We start from the raw sequence: 13,599 nt of genomic DNA, 5'->3' as shown, positions 1-13,599 counted from the left end.
TGCGTAGCAATAATCACCCAACAGACAAGGCAGGAGATATGTCCTGGAGCATTCTCCAAAAGGGTTGGTCAGCAATTTCGGAAGGTTCCAGGCATCGTGTCAGTAGGGGAAGCTTTGAAATGCAATGTTGCCAGCAACAGGTGTAAATGTTTGCTGTTATCACATGGCTTAGCACCCAGTAAAAAGCAAAAGCAGAAAAGTGTGGCGAGACCCACAGCTGTCAATCAAACCTTTGACATCTGCAACATGGAGGCGCCCATGAGTCTGTCTGAGTGACCATCTTACAGAGCAATGCCACCTACTGCACACAGTTTGAACACAGTTAAAACCGTTACATTCTTGACAGTGATGAATTATGCATTTATTACGGCAGGCTGAGAGGTGATTCAGGACAGACTTCTAAAAGTTTGAGATGAACGCAATCAACTATCTGAGCTCTCTAGGTCACCTGGAGCATTTTCTTTCCCATCTCTGATGAAAGTTCAGTTTAAACAAAAATGACAGAGAAGCGGGAGGGGGGTTCTTGCACGGAGCAGTAGTTCCAACTTCACAGAGCTTTGAAATGTGTCCTCATCAGTTTCGCTTAACAATTTTTTCTCACTGTAAGAATGTGAAGTCAGCAGCCTCTATGGCTGTTAAATACCCAAGCATGCATTTGTTCAAATTTACAGCTTTGAAGTAAAAACAGATAACTCACACGCCCATTATTCATGAGCCCAGACCTGGGTGTCAGAGTCATGTACAGAGAACCACACCACCCACATCATAAAAGTGACACAACAAACAGGACAATTAATGTCTTTACATGACAACAAATTACTCTGGCTGTCGAGCAGCCCAATATCTTGTCAAACTGTCCTGCAACTGACATCAGCCTTGAATAATGACGCACTGTCAGAGAGCCCTGAATAATATCTTATTAACTCACATTACATGTCAGTCGAGTCATGCCCGCTTCTCACAAGCGTGACAGCTGTGTGTGGAGCAATAGCAGCAGTAGGGTGGTGAAGTGAAGTGTGACTTTGGTTATTTATGAAGTGGCTCTTTCTTGCTGTGGGGGAGTCACTTCCGTGGGGCTACGCTGCAAGGTCACTGGGGTTGCAAGAGCAGCCCCATTCCTTACCCCATCAGATGGGAAAACACTGCCGCTGCCGCTGGTTCACCACCCAGAGCTGGCGTTAAGCAAAGCCAAAAATCTTGTCACGGCAGTAACTGGCCTTTAAAAGTGCTCGTCGCTTCTATTCTCAGGAGAGGGAAGGAGGACGTGGATGGTGGCGAGGGAGGAGGTCTGCAGGTCCTTGGGGATCTTTTGACTGGACTTTGGCTTGACTTGACATCTACCAACAGAGGCAAGATGGATCGTGGGCAGGCAGACTAGGCATTGTAGTCCGGTGGCTGATCAAAGGGATTGATTACTCGTATTGGTGAGTGTATGCACTTCTTACACTGTGGCCTCATTCATCATGCCTCCTTGTTAATTAGTATCCACTGGGAACCCAGGTCTAACACATGGTTCAAACTCCGCACTGATAAGGAGGTATACAGCTGCAGTAAATATGTTGCCATAAAGGTATGTTAGGTGACATATAAATGTGAAATATAAATGTGACCCAGTATTCAGATAATAATGTCATTCATTGTGTCTGTATTTTTTAAACCACAGACAACCCTTGTGGTGGCTTTGACTCATACCTCAATTATTCACGTTTTATACAATTCTAAAAAGCTAATTGTAATTATGTGATATTGATTAGAAACTAGCCAACTGTACGAACCATCACCACATTAATAATTTGATAAGAGATTCAAATTACAAAAGCGCATGTGTCAGGCTTTGTGAGTAGCCAAATAGCCTCTTCTGAATCTGCACCACTGCATTTACTGAAACACAAGCCCACCAGTGAATCAAAAACTGTGGTCATGGTCTTGCTGAACTGAAACAATCACTTGAAAACAATCCAATGCTCTGCCTTTGAGTGAAACAGTATTGACAAACACTCAGGCTCCAAATGCATGAGGGGTTTAATGTAAATCTCCTTGTTCTCCAATACCCCACTCGATAACGGGGCAATCTCTAAAATGGGGCTGCATCGACCTTCTTCCAACCAGCTGACCTCATAATGACCTGCTTCTCATAACTCGTAATGCCAGGTCCACACTGATCTGAATATGCATGCTGCTTTACCCTTTTAATGAATGAAGGCCACAGACCATTGGTAAAGCATAACAGCGGCAAGTCTTTTGACTGGGCCGTCCACAGTGGCTGCTATGAGCTTGTGTTGACAGCGTTCATTCTGCGTTCCGGCAGGTATGTCTTTCGTGAAGATTTGATTCTATGGCAGCACACTGTTTGACTGTATCCATCCATCATACTGTCGAGTTAGACAAAGACGCTTCGTGTGAGGTTGAATGGGTGGGATGATTGCATGGAGGTGTTGATTTGAATGTAACTGTTTGGGGGAACACTGTTTAATTGGCTATGCTCATTTGGGGTAAAGATGGGAGGCAGAGATACGTCTTAAGAGCAGAAAAGGTTTAGTGTTCAGAAAGAAAAAGCGAAATGCACTGTTGGTGTCTCACTACATCTGACTGTGTAAGCTTCTCATGTGCTAAGGATATGCATCAAAGGTATGCCTTTTCTATTTTTATCTTCTTTCATAAGCAGCCCACTGTGGCTGAAACATACAGTAAAATTGGTCATTGTCAGTAGCCTATATTATCCAGTAGTATAATAATCACTAAGTAATTTTTATTACAGTAACCTGAATATATGTAATTCATGTAAACTTTTTATCAATTCATATTAGTTGATTCTTCATCTGTAAAAATGAATATACGGCTGTTCCTTATGTAATGACTTCAGATGCAAGAAATGAGCTTGTATAGAATAGTGCTACACCTTATAGTCAGTAAATTGTCAGTCGCTTTTACCACAAACAGAAGGTCTGAACCCCGTTACTACTGAAAATGTGTCACTGGCTTTACTGTTTGGAATTAGATCTCCACTGTTTGTCTCCCACACAGAAAGTGATACTGATAAGGCTAAGGGGGTCCAGCGGGTGGTCAGGGGGTTAGAGCAAACACTGAGGGTGTCCAAAACACTTTATGTGCTGCAGGTCTTTCCGGCAGACGACTCATTGGAGCCCCTCTTCCAGCCAGCTCCGACGCCACAGAGGAGCATCAGGGAAGATGTTCTTTGTTGCGGGAAATAAGGCTGGACAAAGCTCAGGAGCTGAATCAAAGTACAGTACTTTGTGTTTGTCTTTGGCTCTGATTCTTTTACTGCAGCCATAGATATATGTTGACATGCGCTTAAGCAGGCATACATGAATGAATGCTGGCATAACACAATTAACATGAGAATTCATTAGTATATTAAATACGTTTCATTATCTATGCACGATGATACGTGAATGAGGAGGCATAAAAAAGTTGCAAATGCAGTGAGTGGAAACTACAGACATTCTAATATTAAGGCTATAACCTACTAGATATTTTATTGTCATAACCCTGAGCTTCTTAAGTGATCCATGTCTTGAAATATCAAACCCTTAGGACTCTAAATCTATTTTCTCTATATGCATATGTCTTTCTATGTGTGATACTGTGAGAAAGATGTCAGAAATGATCTACACAGCATTCCTTCAATATTTGATGACAGTCTAATATTTCCCTTGTTTGGAGACTTTGAAATAGATTGTGGCATCACAGAATAATATAATCAGAATAGTATTAGTCAGAACATGATTGCAAATAACATGCGTGACACATTAAATCATCGTCTGGACTCTTGAATCTGTCTCAGAAGCATCTATCAGAAGTTCCGTGGGTATGAGCTGTTGGACAAGAAGAGGACGGAGATGGCCCTGCAGGCAGGCGAGGACAGGGCCATCCTGCTTGGCCTCAGTATGATGATCTGCTCCGTCATGATGTACTTCCTGCTGGGCATCACAACAGTGCGCTCCTACGCAGAGAGGTGACGGACCACCGCTGTGGCTATTTTCTACTACAGACTTTTCATGGTTAGACTTGATACTGATGAGGTTGAACAGTCAGAGAAAGATGCCAGTAATTCTATGGTCATCCATTTCAAAGGTGCTGTAAGTGATTCTGTTTGGAATACTTCATCCCTCCTGTGCTTTGCGATCATTTAAATTGTATCATGTTTGGATAAAATCAAGATGGTAATGGTATGTAGCATTACACCAGACAGTTCAAATGTTTCAGATGCTGTCTGTGTGTTGTGATGGCAATGCTAGGGTGACAGTGTGTTTCAATCTTCCTTTTTGCAGTGTGTGGACAGCCGAGACTGTGTGCACAGTGCTGAACTCCACCATCACGGATGACATCAACTGCTCGTACAGCTGTGGCGTGGAGTGCTGGAGGAGCTCGAAGTTCCCCTGCCTGCAGGTGTTCGTCAGCCTCAACGCCTCGGGCAGGGTGGCGCTGCTGTCCCACAACGAGGACACGCAGGAGGAGAATGCGGAGGTGAGGCTGGATGGAGCAGGAGAGACATGCCTCACGGCAGTGTCCAACCCTCCTGCTGGACACTCTGGGGTCTTGCATATACCAACCTTTGAATGTTGAGATACTGCTTTTGCAAACTTGGTTAGTTTGTTTCACTGCTATGTAGAGGAGGTGCATTTGGTGATGCATTTATCAATGTGAAAACGGTTTATTTGAGTTTTGCCAATGAATGGAAATATACAGTGTCCCTATTTTCTCACTAACTCACATATGCTCACACGTACTAACATATCGATAGGATGACACACACAGTATGGAAAGCCCATATCTGAGTACGTTTACCACCTATAGCAGTATAATCCAGTTTAGTGCCAATTAAGCCCATAGCATTAAGATATAGATGACCACCCTGCTAGTTATACTAGTCAGGTGTACATGCCAGAAATGGCAACTGTGGTCACATGGTAACTACAATCTATTTTTGTCTACAAACAGAGCGACCACCATCTATTTCTGTTTTCAAACACAACAAAAGGACTTCAACCCACCTGTAGTCATCATAGTAGATATTTACTTTATTTGTTGTTCTCTTAGTGCTTCTACGTGCCAAAGTGCCAGAGGAACCAGGCGGTGATGCACGCGCTGATCGTGGACATCAGCGAGCGGATGCGGGCGCAGCAGCAGGTGCCGTGCTTCCATGACCCGCTGGAGCGGCAGGAGGCAGTTCTGCTGACCCAGAGGTACGGCCCTGGTGCCGTCTTCCAGTCTCTCTTCTGGCCCTCCTGCATGCTGGCGGGGGGGCTGCTCATCATCTTCATGGTCAAGCTCACGCAGTACCTCTCCATATTGTGTGAGCAGATTGGCAAGGTCAGTAAGTAAAGGCAGGCAAGGTAGGCAGGAGCAGTGGCTGCAGGACCTAAGGATCCTGGGCAGTGTTTTAAAAAGAAAAAGACAGTCTTTTAAGTCCATTTTCAACTCCCTGTGCAATACAGAGGGGCTCTGTCCTGTGTTGGCACAGGAATTGTATTTGTGTGTTTTAAAAGGGACTCAACAAACTACCTCTAGGTTTGGTTTAGACAAAATATGGAGACTTTAAGATTTAAACATATGTGGGAAATGAAATGAGCATGGCAATAAAGACATGGCAACACTAAAACTTCCCATGTATTTTTCGCCCTGCATAGATATTTAGGTCTTAGTTCAAGTGTATTTTGAAGGATCCCCACATCATGACATGACAAGACAGAATATGGCTTTCAGAATGATAATTTTGCTGTGTCTGGACATTCTAGAAAAGCTTTTCTCCTATGTGAAGAGGACTTCAACTTCGAATTGATGTGCACAATGTCTTAATATCTTGTTTGCTCTCTTGTAAGAAATATTTATACATATTCATATTTTCACTATATGCATTTCTGTAACCAATCAGTTATTTTTACAATAAATTACAACAAATGTGACCTGGTCTTATTTATGCTGTAGATTTGACTCGTTATAGCAATGTACCTATGGTAGAATACAGTGCCACACATACGGTATTGTGCTGTGAAACATAGGATTAGCAATATCAGCAGTGCTTACGGTCCAGGGGAAGTACGAGGGAAAACTCCATGGGAGCATAAATGCTGTTAAAATACCTGTGTCCTTTTTCTTTCATGGTAATGGGCATCATTTTTGAGTGTGAGTGTGCGACTTTTTGTACTTGTAAAGACATTATTTTCCTCAAAGTTTATCTCTTAGTAGCAGAAAATGTTTAACACAATGCACAATGAGTGTGCCTGTTTTCAATGGCCCTGCTTTTTCGGGGCTGTTAGATGCTTAGAGCTCAGCTTGTGGGCTCCTGTGGCAAGGAGCTGCTGCCCCCCAGCCTCCAGCTCAGCAGCTGGTACAACTTCCCATTGATGGAGGCTGTCTGGGCCGCCCTGGCCTCCTCGCCGTCCAGCTCAGCACAAAGGTGAGCCAGCCTCTGGTTGAGCTTCACCAGGCCCACCAGCAGCACCCCTCCACCCAGCATGAGGCTGGGCCACAGCAGGTACCACAGCGCCAGCCACCTGGTGTACTTCCTGTACAATATGGCATCCTCCGGGTAGCGCTCTGCGCCGAAGCGACACTGCAGGGATTCGTTGTGCCGCTCGTCCAGAAACTGTTTGATCTTTCTGGCCTCCTGCAGCAGATCTGACTCATTACGCTGGCATTTGGGCATGTAGAAACACTAGAGAGCAGTAAAACAAGGGTTCATTGGAATCAGTAAAATACAGAGATGGGGAGAGAAAAAGCGTACCTTTGTGGCGCCGGGTGCCTCAGTGATTTAATATACATTAATATGCTGATTAAATGAATACTGCTCCCTACAATGGCAATATGTATTTGAAGTTGTTATACAAAATACACAAATGTGCTGTTTATTTTAAGCTCTGTTTTAAAAGTTATTCAAATCCTTTATGTGTATAAATATCTGTGAGAACAAACAGGCCTGTAGGTTGTTCTACCTCCAGGTTCAGGTCAATGGTTCCTTCATCATGGTGCAGGCGAGCCTTTCTTCCGGAAGAGGAGATGTTGACGAAGACTTGCACACAGGGGAACCTGCTCAGCCCTCTGCAGTCCGCCCACTCATCCAGAATCTCTGCCTGGACCAGGGAACAGTTGGCTTCCTCCCCCCAGTCACTAAGCCATTAAACAGCGAGAATTATGGATGGCTGCCAAACACATATTACTTAAGTACTTATGTGAATTTTACACCAATAAGCTATCATTTAAAATAGCTTCACTCTGGTTTCTTTGATCAGAAGCTTCACTCTGGTTTCTTTGATTCATGGGTAATTTGATGAAAACAACATTTACTTTTATGGCACATGCGTTATAGTGATTAAAACAAACCACACACCACATAATCCAAGACCCCACCACAAACACACACACACACACACACTCTCTCTATCTCTCTCTCTCTCTCACACACACACACACACACACACACACACACACACACACACACACACACACACACACACGCACACACACACAATACAAAGACCAACCTCTGGAGATGTGGTTTCACCATGGCAATCCCCACAACAAAGTACATGAGGATGGAGAAGGTCATCATGGTGAAGCCCAGAAGGACAGCCTTTTCGTCCCCCACGCTGGACAGCAGGGCCTGGGGCTTGGCCCTCTCACTGCAGTGCCCACTGCTGGCATGCCTCCTGTGGCCCTCCTGAATCGGGCTGTGATACACTGCAGCACTGCATGACGCAGAGACAGTTAACAGTTATACAGAAACATTGCATCAGGTTGTAAGATACAATTTGAATGGTAAGTGTGTTTGTGATGTAACAGGGATATTGAAGTGCACATGGTAGGCTTCTGCCCTCCCACAAATTATTGTGATTGTGCACAGTTGAATACACACGGAACTGGCAATGACTAAAATGTGAAAAAAAAGAGGAGAAAGATCCCAAACACATTCATCTTAGTCACCGCAGGCTGGCTGGTGAAACGAATGAGACACCATCCCAAAATGCTCATGTTTACAACCAGGGACCTCAAAAAGAGACAACACCTGAAAACCACACTGGATTTTCTTTGCCTTTCATGTTGACCAGTCACCAAGATGAAGAGCTTTCTACAACACACATCCCAATTTTGAGCTCCTCTGCTTAACACTTTCAGAGAGAGCATTTCTTTTTTTTCGTTCTGCCAACACATACTTCACTAATGGATACATAAATGGGGACAGGTTGACACCAAAGACAGAACAATTAGCAGCGGCGCATTCCATTCTTACCGCGTCTGCCGTCTCCGAGCCTGCAAGTTGATGTTAACAGGGACGCTGAACGAGCCCCTCGGGGAGGGAGGGGTCACAAACATCCCTACACTGACCCCTAAAAGCAGTAGGATGGGGAGTGCTGTAAGACTCCAGATCTCTGGACCCTCAGGCAAATAGTGAAGTGCTTCGGCATACTATGAAGCTCAGCATTTGCTTGTGGCATCACTGAAAATACCTGTGGGGATTGCCTGTACCCTCACACCCTGGCTGGAAAATTCTGTATAAACAATCTGCCTCACCTGAGTTTCTATAGAAACCCCTGAACACAGCAAGGCAAGTTCATAATTACATCCCACTGGACTATGTGCATAGCCTGCCATTGAAGTCATTGTGCATCAGTGCATTGCGTTCTGTGACATGACAGTCAACCTGTTTCTTAAATACTAATGAGGGCTTCTAGATGTTTGAGAAAAAAAAACTGTGGGCAGAAATTCTATAGGCTAAGTTTGTTAAATAAACAAATTAACACTTTGCATAAGGGTTTGTATGGTGGGTAGCTTTGTGAAAATAAATTAAACACATTAAATCATGGATTTACCAGAAGTATAAAATCTATTTTCATGCTATTTTCATGAATGTTATTTCTAATCATAATGAATTACTCATTACACACTGGACATAGAGGTACCTTACCTTAACAAATGTGTTCCCCTGTGTCTCCCACCCATTTTGGCAAGATTAGACTGCCCATGTGTTTTCATCATGTATGGAAGAAAATCAACAAACCTTTGGGTTATAACTGCCCAGTCCTTTCATAATTAATAGGTTGCACATCATATGGCATTTATTATTAATGAAATGTTACTGGTAAAGAATAACATGATAAAAAAGTCTGTATTTGGCATCTGCTGAGTTTTGTTCACTGCAATCACCTGCAATAGCCTATATCAATGTACATGAGCTCTGTGGAGAGTAAAATATCAAACAATTTAAGAAAAGCGCAAGGCGATATTAGCCATTGCTCTAGTCTAGTGACATTTTTAAAGTTTTTCAAGTTTTATTTATGTATTGTGTGTCCGTGTTTCTATGATGCTTTCAATGAATCACAGTCCAAGACTTAAGGGACAGGATATTGTTTGAAAGGACTGTCTTGTCAAAATGAAGGCTAAACAATGTGGTTGGTGTTTATTAAAGATCTATGCAAAATAAGGTAGTGTAGACATAGCATACCTCTGCTAAGTAGCCTTTTACAGCACCATGAGCTTAGATCTGTTTCTGTCAGTACCAATGTTGCTGATCCCAAGCAACATTTCCCAACATCACACCATTCAACAGTAATTACATTTCAACAGCATTGGTTTTGACAAGAACATCTCTGTCTCCTATTTGCAACAGTGACTCAGAGTAGGCATTTGATCGTCATTCTCCTGAAACCAACAGAGTGAGATGAAATCCAGTCTTACCTGCATCATGAATAATGCACACATGTAACTCGAGAATTTAGACTCATGTATTCAGAATAGCCTTCACTTGTGAAAACTTCAGGCACTGAGGCTGTGCCTGTTTCGAGCTGTTTGCTTAAAAACGTGAAAGGTGGAGCTGTCATTTTCCAGACAATTCAGGCAAAAATATGGGCATGACATTCAACCTAAAAAAAGATCTAGCTGAACGAAATGGATTTGGCCTACACAAATAAGATGAGTTATCAATTTATGTAACAGCCCATCGCCGGCTCAACTTGTTAATTCGTACATTATGAACTTCGGGGAAGTTGTTTTTTAAATAGATATACATAACCGCCAATGCGCGAGTGCATGGAAATCGAATACAGTTGCCTGTATAATAAAAAAGTTGGACAAAAAGCGGAGCTTGTAATTAGGAACGTTGTGTCTTACATTCAACCAATTTGATCCTGAGGGAAGTGAAGATGTGGTGACCACAATGTTGTGGCATATGTTAATGCGTCAATAGGGAAAACGTCCTAACAAACGGATGGATAACCAACAAAAGAAAAAACTCTCATTTTTCACTATTGGACTGATATTTCTGATGAGTGGGATTGAATATGGTGAGTAACGTTATTCTATTGTACTTTCAGTTATGTAACCAGGCTATTTATAATAACGTAGGCTATTGTTTGGATTGTAACGTCTAGGCCTATTTGTTGACTGCCATTTAGGAACTAGTAGGCCTACTTAGGATATGTGTTTGGAGGACATTATTAGCCTGCTGTTATCTTAGTCTTGTAATAGTATGCTAGGCTAGCCTAATTAAAGGAAACCTAATACCCTAATAAATTAGCTAACTAAGGGTCAGCGTTAGGTTTAAACCTGGTTATTTAGTATTAATCTAAATCCCTGTCTCTAGCTGTCATCCTCCCGACAATATGGAAGTATCTTCAGATACTTGACGCACCGTCATACTTTCTGGGTTTGGGTCTCTCAGCTTTTAGTTTAAGTGGATTGTTATCAGGACCATTATTTGGCCACTGGTCCGACCGGACTCATGCTACAAAGACCATCATCCTCCTCTCCAACGTCTTTGAGATAGCAGGTTGGTAAAATTGCACTTCACGGAAGTTAGGTTTGTGTCCCCATCACATAAGCATTCACACAAGATACCTTTGTTTTACGTTTGTTGGCCTGAGGAGACGACTGATTGGTTTTGCCCATCTTAACGTAATGAAGGAATGGAATTATGTGGGGTAGCAGAAGATATCTTCAACAGATGGATATATAGTAAAATGCTAACAATTGCTTTATTTCCAATAGGTAATTTCATGTATTTTATTGGTTATTCGAAGTGGCTGTTGTTGTCAAGCCGTCTTGTTGCAGGTGATGATTCAGTTTGTTTATTTATCAGATTCTTTGTTTATGAAGCCTCATTAAGTAGGCTAGACCTATAGTAAAATAATATTTCACAATATCATGGTACTTTCCAAGTAAGAATCACCTTATCATTGCCATTAAAAAACACTTAAAGCACAGATGCCAACACAGATTTTGAACACTAATAGTACTAATGTTTGTATAGTTGGTCAGGCATACTCACTAGAGCATGTGCTTAAGACTGCAATTTGCCTACATGTTTCCTTATAGGTATTGGTGCAGGGGCAGGTTCCTCCATCTTTGGGTACCTGACACGCAACACTGCCTCAGAAGACCGCGCTCGGGTCTTTGCTGCTATTATGGCATGCCGTCAGGCTGGGCTCCTTATTGGTCAGTTCTTTTTGTCACACGCTGTTATGTGTTCACTTTCATGATGTGAAATGTGTGAGGATCATAGCGTTGTGCTCTCTCCCCTGCACTTTTATTCTGTCATACAATGAAGTTTCACAGACTTACAAAATTCTGACTTATATTTGATCAGTTAATAAGTTAATATTAAAATGTTCTTGTATTGTGGAAGTGACTGACAGTGCTCCTGACCGATTACTCTAAACAGGCACTGCTTTTTTGTGGTAGTCAGAAGCAGACAAGATGTTAAATGTGCTTTGGTTTCTCCACTTCACATCTAGTCAGAATACCCATTTTCTCTTAAAGAATGCTGTGAATTAATTAATGAAATGTATGCATTAGAAAGACAGACCAAACTTATTCTTCACTGTCCACTAAGTATCTAATGCTTTTCCACTCTTTCCCACTTAGGTCCAGCTTTCAACATCTTTCTGAGGCTATGTGATTTCAAAATTGGGCCCTTTGTAGTGAACAAGTACACGTCCCCTGGGGTAACGACAAAATCAGATAAAGCCTCCCTTTCACTGTTAAGTTTTGATTGTGCTTTGTCGTGATTTGTGTCAACCTGAAACTGCTGATATGCAGCTCTTTAGTGTAGAGTGAAGGACATCTATTCTAACTTTAACAATGGCAACGTTCACCTGGACTTCTCTTGGGCTTATTGTCCAAAAGAAATGAAGTGTTGGCTCTTCTTTGCTGCGGTATGTGGTGTACTGAATAGCACTGATAAGTAGTCTTTATAATTATTTACATGTGTAAAAACTCATTTGATAGTCTGCATCTTGTTTTTGCACTCAGAGCACATCACCCCTAAACTCTCAGGCTTTTCTCAAGACATTTATGATAGTTACATTTCTCAATGACTGAACTAATATTGGAAACTAGTTTGAAAGACTGTAGGTAAATATTTATTTTTCAACCATTCCTGAATATGCCTACTTCTTCTACTACTACCTTTAACTTTTAACAGAAAATAAAAGGTGAAAGAATATCATTGTGGAAATGACTACGGTTAAAGAACCCATTAAACCCCCTCCTGCATGGGCCAACTCATATGTGAACAATGTCCAGACGTCCAATGTACTGTCCAGGCAATTTCGACATGACAATAGACCGTTATAACTCTAATGTGTGTGTGTCTGTGTGTGTGTGTGTGTGTGTGTGTGTGTGTGTGGCCTTCTGTCGCCATTAGCTCTTCATGTGTGCGATGTGGCTGCTGCTGCAGCTGGTGGTGGCCCTTCTGTACTGGGACCTGCCCCCTGCAGAGAGCAGTGAGCTCCAGACAGTGGTCCGGCAGAAGCAGCGGGATGATGAGGAGGAAGAGGAGCCGCTCATGGGCGCCGATGAGCTGGAGGACACCTATGGGGCTGTCATCGTCGATCCCCAGCAGTCGGAGACGCAGCTCTCCTCCGAGCGCCTCTCCCCTTCCCCTTCCCCGCCCCCGCCTGGTCTCCCACCGGCTGAGACGCTGCACCCCCCACCCGATCCCTTTGAAGACTTCAGCGCCAAGAAAGGTAGGCTTGAGGGAAGTTCCTTGCGTTTGTTCTCGGGAAATGAAAGAGTGGTCTTTTATCTGTTCCGTTGTTGGTTTTGAGAGATGTGGGTTGTCAGGAGTGTGAGTTCGATCGCTTTTCTTCTCTTGTCCCGCTGCCTCTTCAACAATTTTCTCTCTTTCTTTCTCTCTCTCTCGCTCCTTCCCTCCCTCCCTCTCTCTCTCTCTCTCTCTCCAGAGTTCCTGAGAGAAGAGGTAATAGTGCTCCTCACAGCACAATTTATAACACTCTTCAACCAGACTGCATTGGAGGTGAGCACTATCAACTGGAAAATTGGTGGGGAATCCCCACTCAGTCAGTAAACGCTTCATCTTTGTCACACTTGCACAGGTTGCAGAAGTCATCTTGAAGCATCTCTCTTCTCTGTCTTCTCCGATATATCTTCCTGTCTCGCTTTCTGTTCCTCTGTCTGTCTCTCTGTCTCTCTTTTCTCCCTCTTTGTCCTGGGCCCATGTAGTAGTACTTTCACCGTGAAGAATACAAAATGTACAGACCTCATTATCCACTGGCTTGTAATCTCTGCTTCTTCATTGTGCTCCAGACGATGGTGACCCCAATGACCCAGCGCTACTTTGGC

The 13,599-nt window shown here is 43.0% G+C and overlaps 2 protein-coding genes across 2 annotated transcripts; one reads left to right on the top strand and one right to left on the bottom strand.

The window, feature by feature from the left end:
• Window positions 1-2,617: 2,617 nt before the first annotated feature.
• Window positions 2,618-5,576, top strand: kcnmb2 (potassium large conductance calcium-activated channel, subfamily M, beta member 2). The gene is made up of 4 exons (XM_012815275.2): window positions 2,618-2,628; window positions 3,806-3,976; window positions 4,293-4,488; window positions 5,062-5,576. Exons 1-4 carry the CDS (start codon window positions 2,618-2,620, stop codon window positions 5,344-5,346), a joined length of 663 nt encoding a protein of 220 aa, XP_012670729.1. The 3' UTR covers window positions 5,347-5,576.
• Window positions 5,577-6,292: 716 nt separating this feature from the next.
• LOC105889436 (calcium-activated potassium channel subunit beta-3) lies at window positions 6,293-8,334 on the bottom strand. The gene is made up of 4 exons (XM_012815274.2): window positions 8,252-8,334; window positions 7,506-7,709; window positions 6,957-7,131; window positions 6,293-6,679 (listed from the first exon to the last, which is right to left on the bottom strand). The coding sequence occupies exons 1-4, from the start codon at window positions 8,332-8,334 to the stop codon at window positions 6,293-6,295; spliced, it is 849 nt and encodes a 282-aa protein (XP_012670728.2).
• Between the last annotated feature and the right edge of the window lie 5,265 nt (window positions 8,335-13,599).

The sequence above is a fragment of the Clupea harengus genome, chromosome 22, assembly GCF_900700415.2.
Source record: "Clupea harengus chromosome 22, Ch_v2.0.2, whole genome shotgun sequence".
Classification (NCBI taxonomy): domain Eukaryota; kingdom Metazoa; phylum Chordata; class Actinopteri; order Clupeiformes; family Clupeidae; genus Clupea; species Clupea harengus.
This window is presented reverse-complemented; position numbering and strand designations above follow the sequence as displayed.

Coding starts and splice junctions, on each gene's coding strand:
- kcnmb2 (XM_012815275.2), top strand. Junction 3,977..4,292: donor GTGCGCTCCTACGCAGAGAG/GTGACGGACCAC, acceptor TCCTTTTTGCAG/TGTGTGGACAGCCGAGACTG. Junction 4,489..5,061: donor CGCAGGAGGAGAATGCGGAG/GTGAGGCTGGAT, acceptor TTGTTCTCTTAG/TGCTTCTACGTGCCAAAGTG.
- LOC105889436 (XM_012815274.2), bottom strand. CDS start 8,334: ATGTTTGTGACCCCTCCCTCCCCGAGGGGCTCGTTCAGCGTCCCTGTT. Junction 7,710..8,251: donor GCTCGGAGACGGCAGACGCG/GTAAGAATGGAA, acceptor TGCGTCATGCAG/TGCTGCAGTGTATCACAGCC. Junction 6,680..6,956: donor CCATTGACCTGAACCTGGAG/GTAGAACAACCT, acceptor ACTGCTCTCTAG/TGTTTCTACATGCCCAAATG.